Source organism: Hippocampus comes, unplaced genomic scaffold (assembly GCF_001891065.2).
Source record: "Hippocampus comes isolate QL1 unplaced genomic scaffold, H_comes_QL1_v1.1 scaffold123, whole genome shotgun sequence".
Lineage (NCBI taxonomy): Eukaryota > Metazoa > Chordata > Actinopteri > Syngnathiformes > Syngnathidae > Hippocampus > Hippocampus comes.
In genome coordinates, this window is record NW_017804997.1 from 1470692 (window position 1) to 1497254 (window position 26563).

The 26563-nt window shown below is 40.7% G+C and overlaps 3 protein-coding genes and 1 long non-coding RNA gene across 15 annotated transcripts in view; 1 reads left to right on the forward strand and 3 right to left on the reverse strand.

Moving 5' to 3' along the window:
• The window catches only part of vav2 (vav 2 guanine nucleotide exchange factor), a 144338-nt gene extending 141631 nt beyond the window's left edge, over nt 1-2707 (reverse strand). For 2 of the 8 annotated variants that reach the window (XM_019893808.1, XM_019893783.1), the window contains exon 1: nt 1602-2707. In XM_019893808.1, coding sequence (XP_019749367.1) covers nt 1602-1805 — 204 coding nt within the window. In that variant the 5' untranslated portion in view covers nt 1806-2707. The remainder of the gene's footprint in view (nt 1-1601) is intronic. The other 6 variants (XM_019893800.1, XM_019893775.1, XM_019893819.1 and 3 more) reach the window with 5 other exon arrangements.
• Nucleotides 2708-11047: 8340 nt separating this feature from the next.
• Nucleotides 11048-18826, reverse strand: LOC109530259 (bromodomain-containing protein 3-like). Of its 3 annotated transcripts, XM_019893858.1 has the most exons (12): nt 18676-18826; nt 18195-18309; nt 16488-16835; nt 15632-15769; nt 15426-15558; nt 14235-14338; nt 13820-14140; nt 13602-13730; nt 13368-13529; nt 11882-11982; nt 11523-11791; nt 11048-11408 (listed from the first exon to the last, which is right to left on the reverse strand). In XM_019893858.1, exons 3-12 carry the CDS (start codon nt 16680-16682, stop codon nt 11305-11307), a joined length of 1656 nt encoding a protein of 551 aa, XP_019749417.1. In that variant the 5' UTR covers nt 16683-16835; nt 18195-18309; nt 18676-18826; the 3' UTR covers nt 11048-11304. The 3 variants fall into 3 exon arrangements, with proteins under 3 accessions (XP_019749417.1, XP_019749431.1, XP_019749424.1); XM_019893872.1 differs by lacking the exon at nt 18195-18309; XM_019893865.1 differs by lacking the exons at nt 18195-18309; nt 18676-18826 and adding an exon at nt 17060-17097.
• A 1501-nt stretch (nt 18827-20327) lies between these two features.
• Nucleotides 20328-26256, forward strand: LOC109530349 (lymphoid enhancer-binding factor 1-like). 3 transcript variants are annotated; one of them, XM_019893989.1, is made up of 10 exons: nt 20328-20496; nt 21419-21810; nt 22246-22307; nt 22387-22455; nt 22629-22697; nt 24892-25051; nt 25134-25241; nt 25314-25362; nt 25554-25634; nt 25695-26256. In XM_019893989.1, exons 2-10 carry the CDS (start codon nt 21505-21507, stop codon nt 25712-25714), a joined length of 924 nt encoding a protein of 307 aa, XP_019749548.1. In that variant the 5' UTR covers nt 20328-20496; nt 21419-21504; the 3' UTR covers nt 25715-26256. The 3 variants fall into 3 exon arrangements, with proteins under 3 accessions (XP_019749548.1, XP_019749539.1, XP_019749556.1); XM_019893980.1 differs by having other exon boundaries at nt 25554-26256; XM_019893997.1 differs by lacking the exon at nt 22629-22697 and having other exon boundaries at nt 25554-26256.
• On the reverse strand, nt 21793-26525 carry LOC109530387 (uncharacterized). The gene is made up of 4 exons (XR_002171005.1): nt 26497-26525; nt 25499-25601; nt 24834-24970; nt 21793-22305 (listed from the first exon to the last, which is right to left on the reverse strand). It is a non-coding gene; the product is annotated as an uncharacterized LOC109530387 (long non-coding RNA).
• Between the last annotated feature and the right edge of the window lie 38 nt (nt 26526-26563).

Genomic DNA, 26563 nt, shown 5'->3' on the forward strand with positions numbered 1-26563 from the left:
TTCATTATTATTATTGTGCTTTATCATATTTTTGTGTTGTGAAAAACTAATGTTGAGTTGTTTATCACTAAGATATTTAAAATATGAAGAAACAGTGATGTTATTTTTGTTTGATTGATGGCCAGTCGAATCTGAAATGTGAAATACACATGTAGTACTGTATATGTTGCTCTATGTGATTCGCTGTTGTTTTGCTGACTTCCGCTGCCTCTCGCGGACCTTTTGCGGCATTTTCACTATACAGTGTATATATTATATATATATATAAAATTTATTTATTTATTTATTTTTGATGGATGCTTTTGAAAAATCCGTGATGCACTGAAACCGCAAAAAGTGAACCGTAAAGTAGCGATGGATCACTGTAGTTGGTACTCCTAACACTTCACAGCCAGTTAGTTACCTAGAAGTCCAAAAATGAGTATCATGGGTAGAACAGATTGGAACGAAAGGGGACAGAAATGGACTTGCAATGTACCCTTTGGCTCAGAACTATTCCGGACTTCGGGGTGAACAAGAGGTAATAGAAATGCTTGCCGCATTCTCATTCTGCCACTGTGGTCAAATGAACTTCCTGTGGCGGCCAATGCTTCCTCATGCTGGTTGTGGAAACGTAATTCAGCTGAAGCACAGAGGGAACACTATAGAAATGGAGGCGTGTGGGGGGAAGGGGGAACTGAAAATCCACTTCTGTTTATTGTTTAACTTCCTAGAGGGATTGCAGCTCTTCCATATCGACACAATAGCAGTTCAGTTTAGACGTGAATATTTTTAACCCCCCCCCCCCCAAAATACAAAGGCTGGCGTTCTGGCTTTTTTTTTTTACATGACAGCAACAACAAACATCTGAACTGCTCTCCAAATGCCATCATTAAATAAGACATTATTCACTGTTTCCATGCAAACACATCACATACACTCCGATGACCATTGTGTTTTTGCAGGTTCGTGTGGATCATCATGCAAGGCAAACTTTTCAAACCGAACGTTTCTATGTTGTTGTCATGTCAACAAACACTTAAAAAGCCCAAATTGTCATCGCGTTTGTCAAATGTCTTCCAAGCACGCACTGCTGGCTTCCCAGCACCAGCATCTTCCCCTTAGTTGAATCTAACACGCCACACCCATCTGCTGCTCGTACTTGGCTAGTAAAATCGAAAAGCAAACAGTTGCAAATTTCTGGAGGTGCTCACATTTACTTTCACTTACACACAGAGCAACTCGCAGCATGTTTACATTTCCAGCAAACATTTCGAGGCTTGCTTGCCAACACATGGGCAAAACATGACGTGGCACATGGGTTCAAAATATGCATGCAGACGGAAACAAAACAGCAGGAATGCAGGGGTGGGATACTTTCGCTTTTCAATGCATGACTTGAATGGACCCTGCGTATACTGTATTTGAAGCACGGAAGTATCCATTTAGCAGTGCAGCTCTATCATTTGCGCTGCGGCCAAACAAGTGGGTGTGTGATTTTACATTCGAAAGTCCAAAGTGGATTAATAAAACAACAGTTTGCCTTTTGTGAAAACAAAGATGTGTGAGGTGCACTGTCAAGACCATCACCTGGAGGGGGAGGGGGGGTCTTACAGACTCACCTGTGACATCTGAGGTCTGAAATTGATCTCCTTCAGGTCAACGGATCCAGGGGAGAGATTGTGCAACATCTGGCACAGGAGCACCCCGTCACGCAAGGCTTGCGCTAGATCGAACACGGCAGCTGAGGGCCACACGACCCGGTGGTTTTGGGGCAGAACCTTGCAGTCTATCAGCCACCGTCCGCATTGCCTCCACTCCTCCATATCTTCGGCTTTTTTGTTTTTGTTTTTACTCCACGGTAAATATACTCTAAAATCTCACGAACGGAAAAAGGATGAGCCCGCGAAGCGTGGCTACCGCACAGTCTCTCCCTTGTTTCTCATTCGGTATCATGCAAATGCATAACTTTTTCCTGCGTGTGGTGGGCAAATGCCAGCCGTCCGATCCGATCAGAGTGGCGATGCAAAGCACTGAAATCAAAGCGGTAATAAACACCACCCTTTCTCGTGGGTCGACTTCACTACACGGCGGCGGTGTCATTCGAAAACATTTTCCTCCTCTTCATCCTTAAAAAAGTTTCCCAGGCAAATACAAACATTAAAGCGTCCTCATTGAAAGTCAGCGTGGTGCCAAACAAAACAGCTGGTTTGACAGCGACTGCACGCTAAAACATACACACGCACTGGGTCAAAGCGAGGCAGCCGAACACGCTAAGAAAAAAAGGATAAATACTTGGAGAGCGCGATCATCCTGTTTGAACAACACACTACAAAGCACGCCGGGCTCCACCGGAAACATCCAGCCGGGAGGGGAACAATAACTTGATCCGATTTACGTCGCGTTGTTGGGCGCTTGGAAAGCAACGCGCCGAGTGCCTTTCCTTTGCTTTGCTGGGATTTCAACCGCCTGGCGAGTCCTTTCTCCTTCTTCTCTGTCTCCTTGTGTCCCTCCCCGGCGAACTAAAAAGATGTTCAAGTCCCAAAACTCGCGATCAGAGCGACACAAACGTCCGGAACAAGCGTGCGCTCTTGAAGGAGTTCGTGCGTGCCGCTGGCATCTCACTTCAGGTCAAGCCTCAGGACGGTGTTGACACTTCGTTTAAGAACCTCCACACATCGTCCATGGACGTACATTTCGAGTCTGCCCTTTTTTTGTTTTTTTTTTTAAAGCTGCGCTTCATGGCACGACCTCTGCTGGTGGGACCTTAGCACTGCATGGGCGATGTTAAATCGCTTTGGTCGTCCCATCCATTGCTCTACTAAATCAAAAACTGTACCCAAGTTGAGATATTTGTTTACTTGAGAATAATATGGCTGAAGTAAAAATGACTCGCCAAATAATTACTAAGGTAACTCGCAGAGTAACCTCCGAGCTAGAATGTCCAATAGATAGAACTATAAAGTCGGAACATGCATCGTTAAATATTTTTCAACAATATCATTAACTAAAAAAATATTCTTTTTTGCGCAGTGTTTTGTGTCAATAAACAATTCCTTGACAAAAAAGATGGTTAGGGGAAGTAGAGTCAGAGTAAAGAGGAAATTTAGTGGAGCAAATTTAAACGTTTACAGTAATATAAAAAACACTGATACAATGCCATATTGCTATATGCTATACACACACACGCACACAAATATATATACAGTATAGTACTAAATTCCTAATACTATATTGTTTTTCCCCCGCTCTATCTTGTGTAATTAGGCTACTGATATTTGGTTTTAAATTATTGACTATCTTTGGGTTTTTACCGTTATCTCTTGTTAACACAGTTGTCATGTGTCAATTAAAGAACGCAACTGCCACTAACGTCAACATGTCTCGTGTACTCTGTTCATGCCTTTTTGTCACGTCTCATTAACGAATTCATTCAAAGGTCATTGTGATTCCCCCACCTGTAGATTTCCACAGGGACATAATACGGGACATAATACATTGGATCAATTTATTTCCTTGGAGGCGGCACAAGAAAACTGTGAGTTTGCCGTGCATGGCGTGACACAACTTTTAGTTAAATGTTGCAGCTCCAAATGCAATCGATTGGAAATAATGAATGTTGAAACTCTGACACTGAGTTCATAGAATTAAATTGATAGACCATAACTGATGTCGGGACACGATACTTATGATCTTCTGCTGACAGAATATTATGACCTGCTCAGCCGACTCGGAGAACTAAGGTCACATTTACTTTCCGTCCCTTGAAGTTTTGTGCAAATGTTCTCCAAGAAAGTTGTGGACAGCAGCTCATGTGAGAAATGACAGATTCTTCGGATTCAAAACATTTGGGACTTTCTGGTTGGTTGGTATATGCGCTCAGATTTTTATTGCCTTCTTTGAAGCTCTTGGAGGCCCTCTTAAAAATGATAATGGCCTCACTATTTTACACTTTCCCTGTATATTTGTGGAATGCGGGTGCAAATCTTAGTCCCACGGCATAAAACATCAACCCTGTTGTTCATTTGCATTGTTATTCTCCAATGTGATGTTATGATGATGAGGAGATGAAATATTCAAAACATTCCCGTTTCACAAGAGGCCCATCATGCTATTGACGGGGCAAATCTTCAAGCCAATGTCGCCTTTCCTTCTGGGTGCTTGCTATCATTTATTATGACGCAGTGTTCGAGGCCCTCAGGTCATGAGTTTTCAACTAACACGTTTTATGGGCACAGTGCTTCATTCATGGTCAGACAAATTATTGTCTTCCACATAACTGCGGAGTGATACGAGGATATAGCACGGCATACATGGCTCGTAGAAAGAGGCTCTCAGCAAAAAACCTCGTGCTGAACTGCAATAATTCATGAGCAAAGGTCGGGGAATGTCTAATGGACGCAGTAGGTCCAGCAAAATGTTTTCGACAAGCAGACCAGTGAAAGGGAGTTATGCATCATCTAAAATCGTGCACTGGATTTCAACAAAATAGTTGACCATCAGTCAAAAAGCCTCCTTGACCAGTCCGGTCTGCCCTCACTATTTAGACACCGCCATCCATTTTCAACACCGCTTACCCTGAACAGGGTCACAAGAGCCTGTCCCAGCTGATTTTGGGCAGAAGGCAGACTTTACCCTGAAATGGTCGCCAGTCAGTCACAGGGTGCACATAGAGATGAACAACCATTCACACCCACATTTATACCGTCACTGTGTGGGAATAGATTCCACGCTGCCCACACACAAGTCAGGCGAGTATACCACGACACCATCCATCCATTTTCCGATCCGCTTTATCCTCATAAGGGTCGCGGGGGGGGGGGGGGAAGGGGGCTGGAGCCTATCCCAGCTGTCTTTGGGCAGTAGGCGGGGGACACCCTGACGCGGTTGCCAGCCAATCGCAGGGCACACAGAGATGAACAACCATTCGCACTCACACTCATACCTTGGGACTATTTCGAGTGTTCAATCAGCCTGCCATGCATGTTTTTGGAATGTGGGAGGAAACCGGAGTACCCGGAGAAAACCCACGCAGGCACGGGGAGAACATGTAAACTCCACACAGGAAGGCCGGAGTTGGAATTGAACCCGGTACCTCTGCACTTTGAGGTCGACGCGCTAACCACTGGACCATCGGGCCGCCACCACTACACCATCAGCAATTTATTTCAATACATGTCCATGGTATTTCTATGGGTTTTGCAATTGGACCAGTTTTGGTTTTAGCTCCATATCTGGAATGTTTGTTTGGTTTGCATGTTTACTCAGCCACCTCTTGTACTATGATAAGTATTTTGTTGTGTTTCTTTTTGTTCAGTCTTTTTCTCATCATCATCATTTGCGGTGATTAGCCCCATAATTAAACGTGTCCTATTACTGGAGCAACTCGAGGGCAGCTGTTATGACAAGCGATGCAAATGCAACCATCAGCACATATGTCGGCCCATTTAGCAATTCCGAGGCAAATGGAGGCGTACCGGCCTTGAGAGTTGCGCTTGCAGTCGTGTTGGACATACCTTGGCAGAATTTGTTGACAACACAAGCACTAATTGTCCAGTTCTTTATCAGAGTTTGAATGCTACCAATTGGTATTCTCAAACATTGAGCTGTTTCGATCCTTTTACTGATTTCTAAAGCTCAACGAACCTTTCTTGCAGATCCTATGATAGATATTTTACATAACCTAAGGCACAATATCTAGCAAAGTCAGTGCAGCCCTCGATAAAATATGCAGAATTCTCTCAAAATCACTGCCTATTAATACAGAGATAAAAAATGAGAATTGAAAAAAAAATCTGCATATTTTCCCTGAAAATGTTCGGTATTTCAGAAATTGTGCCAGGGTATGTAAACTTATCAGCACAAAATGTACATACTGTATCATATACATTACCCATTCACAGTATGTGGATTTATAAAACCATACATAGATCAAACCAAGGCCATCTATAATGTCATAAAATAAGCGAACGTGAAAAATGGCAGTGACAGTGAAGAGTGCCTGACAGTGGATGCAGAGTGAGTCATGCAATCTAATTGTGCAAATGGTCTTTGAGATTGGCTGATGGAGTGATGAGTTCACTTCACCTTTTAAGAAACGATGAGGATGTGACATCTGCCTGAAATTTCGCATGCTATTCTAGGAACCCGCTGAGGGCGTCATTTGATGTCATCCTCAGTTTAATATTAACTTGCATCGATAGGGGAAACAACATTTGAAAAAGTGGGGGAAAACTGCATTTAGCTTGCTGAGAATATCACATGCAAGCCTTTTGATTTGCGGTTAGTGCGCAGCAAATATAAAAGGACAAGATTTGCGAAATGGAAAGGTCATGTACTGGAATGAGGAACAAGGAGCTAAGAGATGTAACTCGGGGTAACCTCGTGTAGGGTTTACCAACTCATCAACAAGATATTATTTCTTCAAAATTTTAGTTGAAGCCAACGGACTATTGAAGAACCAACAGTGTCAAAATGCTTCTTAATCTAGCGATTGTTCTTTAGTGAAGTAAGCAGGACTGGACATGATCAGTGACATATTGTACTGATCAAAGATGAGATTGACATTCTGAGCAGAGGATTAAATGATCTGATGAAGTGAGCCCGTAAACTTTACAGGAACAGTGACAAAGATTTCAGGACTAACTTGAGCTTCAATTTTGTCAGGGTTTTATAATGAAATTTTTTTTGGGTCACCTATTCTTTGGTGGCACATAAAACACACGAGAGCTCACTGGGTTCATTTAGGAGAGGGAGGAGGGGTGGCAGAGAAATATATGTGGTTGTCATAAGCATAAGAATGGTATATTTCACAAAAGTGACCCAGAGGAAGTATGAACAATGAAAAAAAAAAAGAGTATTGGTTCAAGGATGGATCCCTGAGGTACTGTAGAAGAAATGTGATTATTAGCACAGACAATAAAACCAATATACTGAATTTGTTCTGAGTGATGCGACCACTTTCGGGTGTACCCGCCTACTCACCGAAGACAGCTGGGACAGCCTACAGCACATCCCGCAACCCTTGTAAAGGAGAATCAAATCTGAAAATGGATCGTTGGCTGTTATGAGTGAAACCAATTTAGCGCTGTACCTAAACTCCCTGACAAAACTGATCAAGTAGAGTGGAATGTTCAATGGCATCAAATGCAGCATTGTGCAGTTGAGTGAAATAAGAATTGATTGTTCACCTTTGTCAGCATGCATGAGGATATTATGTTATTTGTAAAAGTAATGCGTCAGTTCTGTGTTTGTGACATGAACCGAATTGAAAGTTATCAGATTATAATCCTCAACTAGGGACATGGTCTGAGGCCAGATACTGCACCTGCCTCAATCAAAAATGCCATTCATTCATTTACAGCTCTTTGACAGGTCAACCACAATTCGTTCTTCATAGACTGCCAAATGAAAAAAAAAAGAAGAAAATGCTTGTGTATATTCTTACAATACAATTTCAATGTTTAATGTCATTGATGCTAAACTATTACGCTTTGGTCTTTATCATTTTGTGTAGACTGATGTCGGGGGGGAAAAAATAACTTGTGATTTTGTTTGATGCAAACATCACAAATGTTGCTGATTGGAATCATTTTTGACAGCAATGTATATGAATGAGATGGTTTGCTCCAAGAATAGTTCAGACTCAGCACTCTCTGCCGGCTGAGTAATGGTTTGAAATTAAATGAATAAGAAACACCATAAACTGTGTCGAAAATGAAGTACAGCATTAAAAAAAAAAGTATGCGTAATGAAAATCAAATGGTTAACAAAGGTACACGCAAGCATATCCAACACCACTTTAAATTGAATTGACATCAGGAAACCACATGAAGTGAATTTATATACAATATTCCACTCGCCCAAACGTGTTCCAACGAGGTGATAAAAATCAAATGAAAAGTGCAAAGTTGCATGTTTGTGGTCTTTTTAGCGTTCGTTTCATGGTCGCTGACTGATGGCCACAGGACCCATAATGACGACTTGTCGTTGGGATTGTGGCACTGATCAATCATGCCTTCGGGGTTGTCTGTGTTGCGTGGGCGGGTGGGTGCTGCATGGAGGGGATACAGGTCACAGTTCTGGCTGTTGCTTCCTCACAGCTGACACACTTAACGACTAATTCAGCCTTGAACATGAACATGAAAAGTACTGATGCAATAGCTGGATAGAGGCGGAAAAGTGATACATTTAAAAGTGATAGGCGTCTTCAAACATTCATCGAATGAATTGCACCTTAACCACGATGTGGCCAAAAGCAAAAATTAGGGCGACACCCCTGGATTCGAGGCTTTGCTATTAATTTCACCGCCCCCCCCCCAAAAAAATGTGTGCAAGGATACTGATAGTTTTTTTTTGGGGGGGGGGGTGCCGTTACTCAATCTGCCCTCATTAAAAAAAATGTGTGCAAGGATACTGATATTGTTTTTTTTGGGGGGGGGGGGTGCCGTTACTCAATCTGCCCTCATTTTTTGTTCTCAAGCACACCACGTTTTAATAGTAATAATAATGTGATATAGTAAGACATCTGGTAATATTTATGAATTCAGAGTTAGGTCCAGCAGCAGGAGGATTTTTTTTCATAAAACCGCAAAACACAAGTCATTGTAAAATCAGTCTTGTGCAAGTGTTTCTAGGTCAAATTAAAAAAACAAACAGAAAAAAAGATTCGCAACAGAGAAAAAATATATACATTTTAATAAATGAAGTCACACATTTAGGGCCAGATAAGACCCATCTTAAAATTTGCTGTTGACCACTAGGGTTATCCTCCCTTCATTCGATCTCTTTGCATTCCAATGCAGTATAACAATTTTCAAATTTGACGGTAGTATGAACAGTTTGAAATTTAACCAGGGTTCATTCTTGCTGCCATATAATGTCAAAAATACAATTAGAGAATATACGCCCCCCTCCAACTCAGAGTACTGTACAGCATTCCGGTTTCCGGTGGATTATTACGAAAAACGGTAAAAGATTGCCACCTCCTGGCTGATTCAAGAACTACAGCTCAGCTCGAACGGCCATTCTTCTAAAATGGTGGAACAACCATCTGTGCCGGAGTTGTTTTTAATGTTATTTTTAATGAGAAGTGTCTTAAACTGAAATGAGGTTCTGTAAGGAAGTTAAAAAAAAAAAAAGAAAAGAATACAACTAAAAAAACACCAGAGCAACGTAATACTTTTGGGTACCGGTAATTGTCTTTTTTTTTTGTATCTCTGCTGAAACTTGGTCAACGAGAAGGGAATTATGAACTTACTGTTGTTTGATTTTGTTTGTATTTTTTCTTCCTCAATCAAAAATATTTTTTTTCAGTTGAGATGTACAGGTTATAAGATATATTTAATGGTGGGAAAAGTTTGAATGATTTACCTTGGTCTCATTTTTTGATATTACAAAAACCTGGCATTTGAACAGGGGTAAGCAGAATTTCTCAATTTGCCATAGATTCATAGTACCAGGGGAAAGTAATTAATTTTCCTTTTTATATAATAGGGTGGATGTTTGACGAATCAAGTTGCATGTGAAAAGTTGTCTGATGCACATTGGAATGAAAAAAAATCAAGAACTGATAAAAGTAAATCTACACTATACAACAAGTGAGTGTGTGTCCTTACTAAAATGCAAAAATAATAAAATATACTGTATGCGATATAATCATGAGACGTTATAAGGCCAAAAAGAAAAAAAAAGTATCACTTTCACAGGTTGGTATTTTCTGAACCGGAGTCCAAAAGACTGTTGACATCGGAATCTGAGGAGCTGCTGCTTTCCATTTGAAGAGACCCAACTTGACACCTCTTCTCTGTGTTAATGAAAATAAAAATTCAGCAGGGTCACTGATTCAGCTTCCAATAATAATTCCAAAACATCTTCACATAAGCACCACCAACCAATCAACGAGTTATTGTTCACTTACTCTGAAATCTCTTGAACTTCTTATACAGACAACTACGGACATATTGCTGCAGTTCACGCAAAGTTGAAGGCTTTAGTATGTCAAAGTCGATCTCGACCTCATCTGGGTTGGCATCACAAATTGAAGGCTCTCGTGTTTGAATGATGCGCACCACCTGGCCCAGCTTTCCACCGGATAATCGGTTTATGTCGAGGCCCAGTTGGTGCTTCTCGTCGTACGTCATTTGCAGAGAGTCTTCATCGCAGTAGTCACTTCCATTTTTTGACCTCCTGAAAGTCAAGACGGCATCACTAAATGCGTTTCATAATAGTCTGTTTTCAGCGGAACCTATAAAATCCACATAGGCCTTCTCTTCCTACCTGAAACTATGAACAGCACTGCCTTTACTTGGTCTCCTGTCAGTCTTCTTCCTTGGTGGGACTTCCGAGAGCACAGGAAGCTGTTTGTGAACATCTTTAGCCTGCATCAAACAGATTTGAGTGTACAGTGGTGCCAGTCTTCTGAGCATTGCATTTTTCTAGGCCATATAATCTATTACATCAGATATGTATCTTTTTGAAAACCAGGGGACAAAAATGAAGTTAAAGAAAAATGGCCAATATTTCACAAATTGTGACGGCATATGGCGTGCTAAATAATGAACAACTGGATGGCAAAATGAGACCCAACACACACGATGTACATAAATATGCTCAACAATACACTGTACAAGATTATGTTTGTAGTTTGAAGTGCTGTGAAAAATGCCACTAAATCATTTAGAGCTTTACACAATATTGCCATCTCTCATACAGCTAAATAACATTATGTCGAGTATCTAGAATAAAATATATGAAAAAAAAAAAGAAAAGAATACAACTAAAAAAACACCAGAGCAACGTAATACTTTTGGGTACCGGTAATTGTCTTTTTTTTTTGTATCTCTGCTGAAACTTGGTCAACGAGAAGGGAATTATGAACTTACTGTTGTTTGATTTTGTTTGTATTTTTTCTTCCTCAATCAAAAATATTTTTTTTCAGTTGAGATGTACAGGTTATAAGATATATTTAATGGTGGGAAAAGTTTGAATGATTTACCTTGGTCTCATTTTTTGATCTTACAAAAACCTGGCATTTGAACAGGGGTAAGCAGAATTTTTCAATTTGCCATAGATTCATAGTACCAGGGGAAAGTAATTAATTTTCCTTTTTATATAATAGGGTGGATGTTTGACGAATCAAGTTGCATGTGAAAAGTTGTCTGATGCACATTGGAATGAAAAAAAATCAAGAACTGATAAAAGTAAATCTACACTATACAACAAGTGAGTGTGTGTCCTTACTAAAATGCAAAAATAATAAAATATACTGTATGCGATATAATCATGAGACGTTATAAGGCCAAAAAGAAAAAAAAAGTATCACTTTCACAGGTTGGTATTTTCTGAACCGGAGTCCAAAAGACTGTTGACATCGGAATCTGAGGAGCTGCTGCTTTCCATTTGAAGAGACCCAACTTGACACCTCTTCTCTGTGTTAATGAAAATAAAAATTCAGCAGGGTCACTGATTCAGCTTCCAATAATAATTCCAAAACATCTTCACATAAGCACCACCAACCAATCAACGAGTTATTGTTCACTTACTCTGAAATCTCTTGAACTTCTTATACAGACAACTACGGACATATTGCTGCAGTTCACGCAAAGTTGAAGGCTTTAGTATGTCAAAGTCGATCTCGACCTCATCTGGGTTGGCATCACAAATTGAAGGCTCTCGTGTTTGAATGATGCGCACCACCTGGCCCAGCTTTCCACCGGATAATCGGTTTATGTCGAGGCCCAGTTGGTGCTTCTCGTCGTACGTCATTTGCAGAGAGTCTTCATCGCAGTAGTCACTTCCATTTTTTGACCTCCTGAAAGTCAAGACGGCATCACTAAATGCGTTTCATAATAGTCTGTTTTCAGCGGAACCTATAAAATCCACATAGGCCTTCTCTTCCTACCTGAAACTATGAACAGCACTGCCTTTACTTGGTCTCCTGTCAGTCTTCTTCCTTGGTGGGACTTCCGAGAGCACAGGAAGCTGTTTGTGAACATCTTTAGCCTGCATCAAACAGATTTGAGTGTACAGTGGTGCCAGTCTTCTGAGCATTGCATTTTTCTAGGCCATATAATCTATTACATCAGATATGTATCTTTTTGAAAACCAGGGGACAAAAATGAAGTTAAAGAAAAATGGCCAATATTTCACAAATTGTGACGGCATATGGCGTGCTAAATAATGAACAACTGGATGGCAAAATGAGACCCAACACACACGATGTACATAAATATGCTCAACAATACACTGTACAAGATTATGTTTGTAGTTTGAAGTGCTGTGAAAAATGCCACTAAATCATTTAGAGCTTTACACAATATTGCCATCTCTCATACAGCTAAATAACATTATGTCGAGTATCTAGAATAAAATATATGGTGCAGCTCTACACAAGAGAAGTTTGGCGGCAACACTTGTCCTGACGTACCTAATGTAGTGGCCAGTGCATCTGCACACGGGGGTGCTGGTGAGGACCAGGGCTCCAAACTAATTTTATTTACTAGAAGCACAGTGGTCCCTAAAGCTGAAATTTTAGAGACGCAAGATGAAAATTTAGGTGCACATACGGTGGCAAGTTAATTTGAATTATCATGTTGTCATGTTCACTATGTGACTGATTAATGAGGCGAAAGCTGTCAGCGACAAAAAATAATTAAGAATAATTAAGGAAGAACAAAAAAAAAAAAAAACTCCCGGCCCATGAGATATTTTGCAGCCACCTACTTGACATCAAAGTTCAATATTTAGTGCAGCTCCCACCTTTTTTCCTCGGTCGTTGCATTGTGCATTTAGTGTGTGTGTGTGTGTGTGTGTGTGTGTTTGTGTGTGTGTGTATTTTAATTATTATTATTATTATTTTTTTTTACTTATGGGCGACCATAACTCAGGCTCATGACTGCGTTCAGTGAATCGTAATTTTGAAGTGACACAAAGAAGAAGGAAAAGATTTCTTGTCACCCAGTTCCAAGTCATGTCTTTCTCAAAACCTGTCGTAAACAGCTAAATTTCGTGAAAAATGGGAGACAGAGTGCTTTTGTTTAGCATGGGGGCACATGAAATATCCTAAATGCACAGAGAAAGTTTTGATGCTCAAGAAATCAAACATCATGACTCAACTTGACATCACCAATCTTGTTCACATTCTAAAGAAGCGCTAATGTTCGGAACTGTCATGAATAAAGACTGAGAAGATTTTTGTATACTTGAAGCCCCTTTTTTTGTGGAATGCTTGATGGGGCCCAAACACACCCAGCCTCCCCCCGACATAAGTTGAGTTTCAAACACCTGCCCTTGGCTGATGAGTGAGTGAATAAACCAACAACCCTTAATACCTCCTACGGGGAATTTAGTTTTCGATGATTCTTTGGAGCAATACAGACTCGACCCACCTGTTGTCGCAACTGTCCAAATTGTGTGGCTTGTTCATGAGCTTTATCCGAAGCAGAGGCGATCGTGGTACTGAGCCCATTCGGAACCGGACTGTAGGTCACCTGTGAAGCGCTCGTGATGGGCTCGTCTGGAATCGTCGAAAATCTCTTCTCAAACACGCCCTGCAGCAAATGGGAAGAAGTGAATCAGAGAACTGAAGTGTTGAACTGCGTGATTCTTTCTGCTGACAGTACCTGAAGCTTTTTGGCCTGGGCGACAACTTCAAGGTACGGAGGGTTGTACTTGTAGCAGTTGGAGAAAATTAACCTGACGTCCGCAGCGAATCTTTGAGCATCCTGGTACTCTCCTCTGCTCAGTTTTCCCTAGTAATGAAATGCACTTGTGAGAGATGAGAGCCTTTGCGGAAAGCAACGCCACCGTTTTGGTAAAAGTCCAAACGTGACGCAAATACCGTGACAGTGCTAAGGTCCATTGGGGATTTGATGATGTCATGGTAGTCGCGCAGCTGCAAAGCTTCGGCATCCACCGGTTTGTAGAAAGGCCAGGCGTACGCGACATGCTTCTTGGAGCACATTTCCTTCAGGATTTCTTCACAGTATCGGAGTTGTTTGCTCAGCTGGATGGTCTCACCCTCTCGAAGCGCTGACTCTTTTTCACGAGCAGAAGGGAGGGTGGAATGCTCGGGGATTTCCCGTCTTCTTTTGCTTTCCGGCGACGCATTCAGGCCGGTTGAGTCAATGGCTGAATTGCTCCTATTCTTCGGGCCTTGTTTCTTTATGAGCAGCATTAAATCAAATAGTAAGTTGTCAATATGAAAATAACCGATCATATCTACAATAGATGGTGCATGAATAAAAAAGACATACAACGTTGGCTTGTGATGCCACTGGGAGATGTGACGGCAAATTGGAGCCGGTGTGCTTTGGCTGCAGGGGCGTATCTAAAAGAGACGCGGTCGCCTCCTGCCCACCTGCATGCATAAAATGAACACAAGTTTGTGAACACTGAATTTAAGACTTTGTCATTGCGATATTTAAAACCAGCTTCAAAATGTTCCCAATGTCCCATGTTACTACAGTACATACATGACATGCATCTGCTCGTAAAACTCATTCAGCGCCATTGCGGGCTTTGGATGCCAGATAGGCATCGTCACTGCAAGTGTTGCCAGTTCTGAAATTGTACTTATCATGTGGAAGCATTTTTTAAGACTTCCGAAAGCTTGATTTTAGACATTTTAACCCATTTAATCCCACCGGTCACATTTGTGAAGGACAACAATGATTTAATTTACAGGGCTCTAAAATTTTTTATAATTGATTACTTAAAGGGGCTACCACCAATGACACCTGATTTTGACTTTTAAATGTGTGGGAAAAATTTGGGATTAAATGGGTTAAGGTTGTCTTCTTATAATCGTGGATTTAATGCCTTTTTTAAGAATTTGTGGGAATCCTGAACTACATGTCAAAGCCGTTCACTGGGCAGAGGATAACAAGTTGTCAAAGCGCAATTTTGGGACAATGAAACACTGAGAAATTTTTGCCCCCCACCCCTCCCCTAAAATAAAATCTGTAAAATTGAAACTGAAACACCGTGAATAGTTAGTTTGGACACAACGTGCTCACTCTTTACAGCAAAGGCACTCCACAAGTGTTTCAAACTGCAAAGGCATCTTGCGCGCAAAGCCAGTTTGGATTTGGCAGCCAGCCTTCCATAATTGCTTCCGTCCTTAATGTTCATGTTGTGTTCTTTGAATAAAAACTCAAGGGAGCAAGTCTTTCAATGCATGCACATCTATGAAATGACCAGACGTGACGCTTCACTGACAAACATCTCAAAAGCAATTATTTCTTTTCTTTTATCCCAACGTGAACTTACTTTGGTTGGTATTGACTTTTAACAGTCAAACTAAGTTCAGAACTGCTTTCAGGGCGAAATTGGACAAAACTACGTATGCTACATTGAGTTTATTCCACGGGCATGCCTTAAGTAAAATCACCTCTCACAGTTCCCGCCAGTGCAATAATCTGGTAAGCGTAAAGAGAATCCATTACCTGAACTTTTCTTTTTGCTTTTCCCTTGGGCTGGATGAGGCAACAGCTCCACTTCTTTCTGAGGCATATGTGCAACTTTTTGCAAATAAATCTTTTCCAAGGCCAGAGCCATCAGCACAATATCATCTGTGGGCTAGAGGAGTGGATAGAGTGAGGGCGTGCGTCGGAGCAGCTCAACAGCGAGCTCCAAGATGCGTCTCGCTGACCTTGTTATAAATGTAGCAGTTGGTGAACATGGTGTTGAAGTCCTGCAAACATTCGGTGGCACTCCAATAGTAGTTGTTCTCCAGTCGTTGTTTGATGGTTCCCAAGTCCATAGGGTTGCTTATTATGGTATGGTAATCCTAATTCATAGAAATAGAAAGTGTTGCATCAGTGATGTAAGTTTTGTCTTTTTTGTTTGGGCACATTGCAACATTTTAGCAGTTGATTACACAAACATTTGCAATACTGTCAAAGACAAAAATCCTAATTGTGTTCAGACTTCATCGAGGTTTCATTTAAAAAGGATACAATTGCAATTACAAGTATGCACATTTTAGTAATTGGAAATTTTGCATTGTAGAAATTTGACTACACTTCGGTTCATTCCAAGTTCTATCATTGACTTGGACTTGTCATTTAAAATATACATTTAAAATTAGTGGAACTGATTACTGAGGCACAACTGGAAGTGGCATTATAAGAAATTATGCAGCAGTTGTACCTTTGCGACCAACAAGCAAAGACAAAACAAAACAAAGATGGAGTTGATACAGCGACTTTTTCGATATGATCCAATTTGACAGCTGCAGTAAATATGGATTCTAACCCTGAAACATCTTAAATATCACAAAGGCATTGCCTTCATTTAACTATCATGCTATCGGCACACAACAACAACACAAACATGACTGACACAGATCTAAGAAGAAAAAAAACAGTCCTATTTTTATGCTATAAAAAAGTTACCTTACAATCCAAAAATAATGACATTATTACATTAACGTTGTGCTATCAAAATTATTAGACCTCAGATGGAGCAATTTATTTACAATCCCACTGCCCGTACATAGTACTCACTGGTAATTTAAGAGCCACAGCATCGACAGGATGGTAAAAAGGCCAAGCAAAATGGTGCCTCCACAGAGCCTTGACCACAACACTCCTCATGAACTGAAGCTGGTTGGTCCTCCGGCCTAAATTGTGGACATTTGTGACCTCAGGCGGTGGGGGGTTCTCTAGGTGAGGCGCAGGTGCCTCCGTGTCCGATGGCATGATCGTCAGTGCAAGAGCACAAAAAGCTTTAAAACAGCCACTGCTGGTTTATATTATCTTTTGCCAATTTTACAGCTGCTGTCTTCTGTATGATGAAAGAAAACTGCAGCCATTTTTTTTGGCATTGTTCTACGTCGGGCCACATAGTAGAACCTATAGGAATGAAAAAAAAATATTTAAGGCAATGTGACTGATAAATAAACTTAATTGAGATGACCAACAAAGGTCAGCAGTCATCTATACAAATATTTACGAGGTCATATAAAATACTTTTTTTTTTAAATCGCCACCACCCAACTGGTGCAATATAATGAGATTCAATGCAATGTTTCCTATTATTTGTTTTCAAATCTCTAAATGACCTTGCGCCACCTTACCTCTCTGAGCTCATCCGCCCCTACACACCTGCCCGGCGCCTCAGGTCTGCGGACCAGACATTATTAGAAGTACCAAAAACTAAACTGAGGCTCAGAGGGGATCGAGCCTTTTCTGTTGCTGGTCCCTCTCTCTGGAATGACCTCCCACTGAACATTCGGCAAGCCTCCTCGCTGCCCATCTTTAAAACCCGCCTCAAAACTCACTTCTTTGGCATTTGACTCAGCAAGACGTAGATTTGTTCTTGGTTTTGCTGTTCAGTGCTTTCTACCGTTTTTGTTCCTGATTTGCTTTACTGTTTGTTGTATAAGTTAACTGCTCCATGTACAGCACTTTGTATGCAGCGATGGCTGTTTGAAAGTGCTCTATAAATACAGTTGAGTTGAGTTTTTGAAAAACTTAATTTCAAAAAAAAAAAAGCCATGATCTATATCATTTATGTGTGTTTTTAGCACTGTAGTTGTTGACGGGGGTGTAGACCGCACTACATTATACCTGTACTGAAATGGGGACTGTCTAAAACACTTGTGTGTGTGAAAAAGCTTCCCGTTGCTTGCGGTCAGAAAACTGCTATGAATCCTCACCAAAATTTGCATGCACATCTGTACGTATGCCCATGTCAGCCTCTGAAAATATCAAAACAATTGCCACATTATTTTGAATTTTATGGGCATTAAGCCTTTTTTTAACCAGAGATGTGCCTGATTAAAAACTAGGACCAATTGTCACTAACGTTCATGTGCACATATCTACCTACGCCTACACCAATCTCTGAAAAGACCAAAAAGATCGCCTCAATATTTGGAATTTTATGGCCATCAAGTATTGTCCTCATTAAGATGAAGTGATGTGAGACGAAAACGTTTCATGCCCATCAAATATAAAACTTTGGTACAGTCATTTTGATGTTTTCAGAGATTGATGTGGGTATAGGTGGAGACGCTCAGATTTTGGCCAAGGTTGATCAGTTTTATGACATCAAGCTTTGTTTATTTATTTATTTTTTTAATGAAGAGGAAAACACTCAACGCCGGTAATATCCAAAATATTCAGGCGATTGTTTTTAGATTTGATTGATGTGGGCATATAAAGGGGTATGCATGTGAATTTGGTGACAGTTGGTTGCAGTTTTCTAACCTTGAGCGACGTTGCTACATTACGAGTCCTCCTGAAAGGCGTTCCAGATTTTGGTCGTGTTTGTTGTTACATTAGAAGGGTAACATGGGAAACGTCGCTCACACACGTAGGCACCCTGGATAACAGGGATACTTTATTAGTATTCACCTGGGCCTCGCAGATAACGTTAACGTCACAAATGGGAGTCCACATTTACCATTCAGCAAGAGGCACTGGGAAAACGAGAACACAAGTGATGCATTGAACCTTGCCTGGCTACATTGTTAACATAGCTGGGCTACAGTGTACAATGTCCAGGACGCCTCCGATACGGCTTGATATTTTATAATTAATACTGTAAGTCTGAAGTAGGAAACAAAAACCAGAACACTCAGTCATCGTCTACCTGTATATTACGACACGTGTTTCTCCCGCTGGAGGAGAGCAGCGATAGTGGGAAAGTCACTTTCAAAGTGAAACTAAATATTTTTGAGGACATTACCTCGAAGCCAGGATGAGGCAGCAGTTATCTCATTTCACAGACAACGGGCATGATAGATGGAAAAAAAAAATACTTAAGTTTGGATCTACTGAGTAACGAGACATTTTATTGTCGTTTCTGCCTCTTCTTCATATCACCGAAGCGTTACACATCGAAAGTTTTATGGCGCCTCCTATAGTCTCGGAGGCTCAAACCCCCTTCGCCCCATCCTCTAATCCGGGGGTCGACAACCTCAAGAGCCTCATGCGGCTCTTTAGCGCAGTCCTCGTGGCTCCCTGGAGCTTTTTCAAAAATGTTTGAAAATGGAAAAAAATGGTGGAGGGAAATACATTTTTTTGTATTTACATGTTTTGTTTTCTGTAAGAGGACAAACATGACACAAACATTCTTAACATTTTCCAATGCTGTAAAAATGTGTAGAATAAATATTACATTTCAATATTTCTGTCAACGAGGATTTGCGTCATAGCCCATGACACACGTTTCTATGAGCAGGGCGGGATGTCAGTCAGGTGGCTGTAAAAAAAAAAAAAAAAAAAACAACGTTTCATGTACAATTCACCGAGGGTACTGGCAAAGAATGAGAATCTGGAGGACCGAGAGAAGCATTTTTAAACAGTACACGTGAGCTACGATATATATGACCCACGCTGCAAAAGTGCGTCACATGTCTCTTTCATTTTAGCGGCCGTTATGGCTGTTGTCATTACGACACGTGTGCGTAAATTGCGTGGGTAGGCGCACGTGTGCGTGGCTATAAGCGCGTGTGCCTTAACGGGTCGATCGCGAGTTTGGTTGTTCGAAAAGTAGACCTTCGGTCAAAAAGGTTGTGCACTCCTGCTCTCCGGATGTACTGCAGGTAAAAAAAAATTAATTAATTAAAAAAACAACTTTTAATCATGAAGGCTCATTGTGTATTTGTAGCCAACATAGTCATTTTGATAGTAGGCTAATATAGCTAATATTGATACATCCAGCATGTTATGGCTGTTGCTCATGACTACATGCGTGCGCAAATTGCGTGCGTATGCGCGCGCGTGCGGTCACGGGTCGATCGCGGGAGTTTGGTTGTTGACCTTAGGTCAAAAAAGCTTGTGCATCCCTGCTCTCCAGATGTACTGCAGGGGGAAAAAAAACAACGTTTCATCATGAAGGCTCATTGTGTATTTGTAGTCAACTTAGTCATTTTGATAGTAGGCTAATATAGATAATATTGATACATACAGCATGTGTTGCCTTCAATATAAGGCTTGTATAAGGCTTTTAATTTTTTCGTGGCTCTATAGACATATTTGTTTTTTGGGGTCCAATATGGCTCTTTCGACATTTTGGGTTGCCGGACACGGCTCTAATCTGTGAATCCGACAGTATTCACTCCGACAATTTTAGAATGCCGTTTAAAATCGTTGCATTCTCATATAAAAAGTGACCGATACACACTTGGTCAATGTTGTTCAAAAATGAATTGCTTTTATCATCAACACACGCGAAAGTCATCCCCAGTTCGAAAAGGTTAATGCGCTCTATCAATACACCGATGTTAAAACGGAGCTCAAATAATTCCATTATTTAAATTAAAAAAAAAAACAGGAAACGGAAACCCTCGTGGTGTGTGGTTGCCCCGCAACGCATAATTCTATGTAATACGTTTAGGCTTTCATATGACAGTTTTTCTTCTGTCTAGTGTCTCATAATTTTAGGAGCACTTTAAACGGCAGTCTGGTGTGAGCCGAGACACTAAAAATCCTCACATGTTGAACAACTGCGACGCATTGGGGACAACTTCAAGTTGGGAGAAATGATGCGACGTTGATCGCAGTTGTAAGTAGCTCGACTTATTTTCACGTATTAGAAAGAGTCAGCTGTCCGCTAAGTAAACGTAGCAATACTATAATATCATAATTTACAGTGCAATTTCCTCACCGCATTAACATTTAGCATTCCGTTTTATTTCCCACGTCTTAATTTCAATAGTCGAGAGATCAGCGTTTGCTCTCTGTAGCTAAGCAACGCGGCTTCTGGAGAGTTCTCTCTGTACTTTACCTTGATGTCACGTCACTCTTTGGCGTATGGCATTTATATTATTGTGATATGGGTCAGACCAGGTTTGAGATAAATTACTAAAGACAATGTTGGTAATTTGTTAATCATTATATTGGGGTGTCTCAGAACCCTGCTCCTATTTTAATTATTATGTTCACGGTGAAAAAAAATAAAGAATGTAATAATGAAACTGCAAATATTAAAATGTTAATAATAATAATAATAATAATGTGAAAATATCTTCATTCCTCAAACTCATCCACAAATAACAGTTGAATTTCAGAAAACATTTGTATTGAATTAACCCCCCAACATACAAACAAAACTATTGTCAATGTTATAAACAGGCGTTAATTGTATTGAATTAACCCCCCAACATACAAACAAACAAACAAAACTATTGTCAATGTTATAAACAGGCGTATTAATAAAAAATGACTTTTTGGCTTGCATGCCCCTATTGCCTTATTATGAGGCATATTGTGTCTATTTTGTCTTAGTTTTTAAGTTACCAAATGTGGTTCCGTGTTCTGAAAAGGGCAAACCATTTTAATTGCATCAATGACATTGCATTTGGGGTTTTTTTCTGACTCCCAAATCACCATTGTCTGCTCAATACTCAAACCCAGGATTATCTGTGATCTCTGATGTGACCCTTAAAAATGTCTGAAAAGCAGCTTCCTATTAATGTGTGTCACAGGGGCCCAATAGTCTTCAGCTGTTGTCATTCTTCAGGAGGGAGAGGAGAGGTGTGGAGTAGGGTCAGAAGAAGCGAGTTCGGACAGTATGGAGCAGCTCAGGGCAGAATTTGAGAAAGTTGTTGCGGAACTCAAGTGGGAGGAAGTTGTTTCCACTCTCCTGGAGGTGGTCAGCGGCATGGTGTGTGCCACGGCAAGCTGTCCACCTCCTGTGCCTTCGTGGCTGAGGTTTGACACCCACTGTCAGCTGGTCACTGGTCACAACAGAGGCTATGGTGGGTGCGTCCCGCCCAGTTCAGCTTTTGTGCAGGCAGGTCAGGTGATGGCAGGACCACAGACAAATCCATATGGCATGCACGCATTTGACATCAAAAGTCAGGCAGGTGGCTCTCAGGTGAGTGCATAATAAATACGAACATGTTTGTAGCTGGATGTAAAGGGTCTCGCAACAGTTAGTCAAGAGGTCGTTTGTACACTGAAAATAGTTTTGTTGGATTTACTCCATTTTAATTTGCCAAGTGGTTGCATGAAAAAAAATCGATCCACATACAAGAGTAGACTGTCCATCTACTTAAAAAGTATCTGGAGCCAGATGATTTTGTTTTGTGCAACCACTTTCGAAATAAAATTGAGTAAATTCAACACACCATTTTCTTTCCGGTGTACATGTGCATTATTCTTCATTTTGATAGTTTTAAAATATGTAAAACGATAATGTTTGAGGTACAGTATTCCACTGGAAAAAGCTTATTTGATCTGAACTGAAGGGGACCATGCTGCCACCTTGTGGACATTTGATGACTAACTTTCTGTACATTCGCACAACCAGAATCTCTCTCTACCTGGACGGTCACTTCCCGAAAACTCCAACTGGTGTCCTCCTGGGATGCTGTAAGTAACATACATAGAAACCATGATCAAGATATTCACATCACGTTTCAAACAAAACATGCCACTGAAATCATTATAGGAATGGAGGAGACATGTTTCCGATGTCAGGCCCTTCTGTCTACGCCGCTCCGATGAGTTCCAACTCAAAGTAAGAATCATGATCATACAGTATATGCGACTTTTCAAGCGGACAGACATCAAAGCCGTTTCCAAATACGTTTTCCTTGTATCGTGCGACTTTTCAAGCGGACAGACAGCATCAAAGCCGTTTCCAAATACGTTTTCCTTGTATCAAATTGTTTGTCTCCTTTATCCATATAGGAATGGAGGGGTGGTCTATCACATTGCTGGCCCCCCTGTCTTTGCTGCTCCCCCAATAACATGTACAAAGTAAGACTTTCTTTAGGTACATGTCTCATGACTGGTAGCAGTGGGCTGATTAAAAAAAACAAATAAAAATCACTGTTTGGTGAAGATTGCAACTTATGGTCGAGTGAGTCGATCCAGTTTGTTATAGGTGATCCATGGCGGAAGGGCTATAAAAGCTTTGTATTTTGATGTGATGGGTCACGATTTAAAGGGGAATTAAACTCAACACTTTTTTTGGTGTTTTTTTAAAGAATACATTTGACTGACCGCATGACTCAAAACACGACTGATGAATACTGTGTTTGTGGAGTAAGAATTGATCAACTTCAGGAGGGCACCATGTTCATTAAAGAGGAAGTCAAGTCAAAAATATTCTTTACAATTATACTGTATGTTCTATGCACCCCTACTAGTTTAAACATGGCAGTCTGACAAATGTTGCATTTATGGAATATTAAGTAAGCAACAAAATCCTCCCATTTTTTTCATCTTAGTGGGTAACCATTTTGCCACTTGCTGTCGACTGAACAATAATAATAATAATAATAATAATAATACATTTTATTTAGAAGCGCCTTTCAAAACACCCAAGGACACTTTACAATCAGGAACAAGAACAATAAAACAATGCGGGCTGAGCATGACATCACAGTGCCTACGGCTCAGTGAACAGTTGCAAACCTAAACATATACATTTGACGGGGGCTGACAAAATGCATTACCAAATACATGAAGAGTACATGGATCCAAGGGTATAATGCCTTTTGCATGTGCGGAGTGTCTCACGATCCTAATAGATTGATTTCATTTTAAAAATGCAAAAGACATTTTTCGGTCATCTTGCTCAAAAACAAATATGTTTTTTTTCAAGAAGGAAAATTCCAAAATTAATGAAAAATATCTTCAATTAGCGTCTCTATCTTTATTTTTTTAATCATTGTAGAAATGCTTTATATGGGTAGAATCTGTAAAAAAACAAAATAAAATAAAAAATCAGGCGGCCCGGTCGTTGAGTGGTTAGCACGTCGACTTCACAGTGCAGAGGTACCAGGTTCAATTCCAGCTCCGGCCTCCCTGTGTGGAGTTTGCATTTTCTCCGGGTCCTCCGGCTCAATTCAAATTCCACAAACACAATATGAATCGATGTCATGTGTAGACTAGTGGCGGCAATAGAACATACTGTATGTATTTTTAAAGAAAAAGTTTCACTTGATGTGCCCTTTAAAATCGCCATCCGCTAGTGACGGGGCAAAACGTCACAACTGCAATAGCGGATTGCCTTGTTTACAGCACATTTGAGTAAGCCTGGCTTGTTAAAAATGGATCACTAGCTGTCAGCCTCAAGGTGAGGGCAGATTCATTCTCGCCCATTGCCAGCCTTTGAAAAGTAGTCCTTCAGATGTCAAAAGCCATCTGCCCACAGCCAGCCTGGTTTGCTAGCCGCCAGTGCTGGCAACTGGGGATGTGTTTTCCAATTTTGATCACTAACAGCATCAATTACCTTTTTTTTTATGAAGCGATTGACCATGCTGTCAAGATGGTGTTATGTTGACCTTGGGTTCAACAGTGCACGGTGGAATACCAACCTGAACAATACTGAACGATGTGAAGAACAATTGCATGTGAGCGTGTCCACCAATGGCTGGGTAGATAAGTGGAGCTGACCAGTATGTAGTCTGCCGTCATTGAGTATTCTACCAACGTTGTCAGACTTAACATGAAAATGGAGGCCGCTGGAAGACAGTTGATGCGATATTTTAGTAAGTAGGTTTAAGTAAACTTCAGATAAAGAAGACATGCGCATGTAAAATACAAAGTTTTCACATCTTGGGCTTGGGTACCCTTTAAAAACGTGTTTTGGCAAACGGCGCCGCTTGCAAGGCAGACATAGACAAACCACCATTCAAGCTCACACTTTGGGATCAATTCAGAGTGTTTAGTTAAGCTGTGAATGCATATTTATGGAATGGGGGAGGAAACCGGAACACCCAGAGAAAACCCATGCAAGCACGGTGAGAACTCTACACAGGAATCGAACCCCTGTCTTTTGCACTGTGAGGCGGACGTGCTAACCAGTTGCCCAGCGTCCCGCCCAAACTGATAACATGTGCGACTTTTTCAACAGTCTTTCAATTCTACCTTTACCAAAGTTCTTACCTCCCAGTTTCGCACAACGGTAACCAGAGTTCTTTGTTGTTTTATTTTTGTACACCAGAAGAAAACGACGGCGCCGGCGCATCCGAGATGCAGACCAGCCATATGTCAAGAAGCCACCCAACGCCTTTATGTGTTTTCTGAAGGAGCAGAGACAACATGTAAAGGCACAGATGAATTTAAAAGACAGTGCTTCTGTCAACACTGTCCTGGGGCACATGGTGAGCGTGCTTGCTCCACTCTCCTCTATCCTCAATATATTTATCAGCATAGTTATGTGTTGTTTTATTAAAATGCCCACAGTGGAAGCTGCTGACAGACGAGGGACAGGCTAAATATTACAAGATCGCCGATGCTGAGAAAAAACTCCATTCTCAGATGTATCCAGAGTGGTCCAGCAGTGATAACTACGTGAGTCCAAACTCTGACTTTTCAAAATGCATTTGCTCATGGACAATTAAGTCAATCTTTTTTTGTGTACAGGGCAACAAGAGAAGGAGGCGCAGTGTTACAACAGCCTCCAATATTGCAGGTGTGCAATTCTCAAATCACTCACACCCTGTTAATACTGAGCCATCTTATTTATAATTGCCTCCAAGTGGGTTTCTTATCTCTCCGAATCATGGTTAGCCTACCACATTTGACTCGCTAAAATACAAAAAGGCTACCTGCTGGTATCAAAGTTCAAATGGGATGATGCCTTTCTGTTTTTGTCTGTTCCAGAGCCAGGTTCTCCAGGAGAAACTCCAACTCCACAAACCAGTGACGAGTCTGAAAAAATGCGTATTGCAGACAAAGTCTTACATATGCTGGGATGCGCCTAGTCAACTTATGCTCCATCATTGGTTGCAGACAAAGTCTTAGATATGCTGGGATGCGCCTAGTCAACTTATGCTCCATCATTGGTTGTGGGTGCTGTCGGGCAGCCATTTTGTATTACTGTGTCCTCAACGGCTGAATGTTATTTAAAGTATGTAAATATATTTAAATGTGTAAAAAAAATGCAAATATGTTTTAGTATTTTACGGTATTGTTGAACAACAATGTGTTCAATCCACATCCTCTGGATTTTAACATGAGTTCCAAAACTCATTATGGAAGGGTGTGAAGATGTTCGAAATAAAACTTAATCTGTTATGCGCACACCCCAAAAACAAGACAAAGCAATGTATCCCTGTGGGATGCCAGATATTCACAAAGTGAATGAAATTACTGAATCAAAACAGGCTTAACCTTAGCAAGCCTGTCAAGAAGCAACATGTGCATCTTTACAATGTTCATGTAATACAAAGTAATTAGTAGCTAAATAGGATGTTTGTCAATTGTTAACTTGAGCCACTCTTTGTGTAACGTTGATGAGTCATGACAATGACATGCAAAGGCACAACAATGAACAAAAACATGAATAAAAATGTTTTGAATGATGGATCTTGTTCATATTTTTGTGGAGTTGAGATAAAAATGTCAGAGTGATACTTACCTGACCTCTTAGGACATTGACAGGGTTCCTCAGAATTTAGAATTTTACTTCCATACAGACAAACACAAGTTTAGCATTGCATGGCTGTTTTGGTCTTCAATCGGGTCCCAAACAACCAGCCAGATTACAGAAGATGAACGATGACATACAACAAGCTAAATGTCTTGTAATATTTTGATCACTGACCACGCCAAATCTCTCCAAGAAAATCCTTATGCAGAAACTGTTACAAATAAGACGTGAAAAAGACATC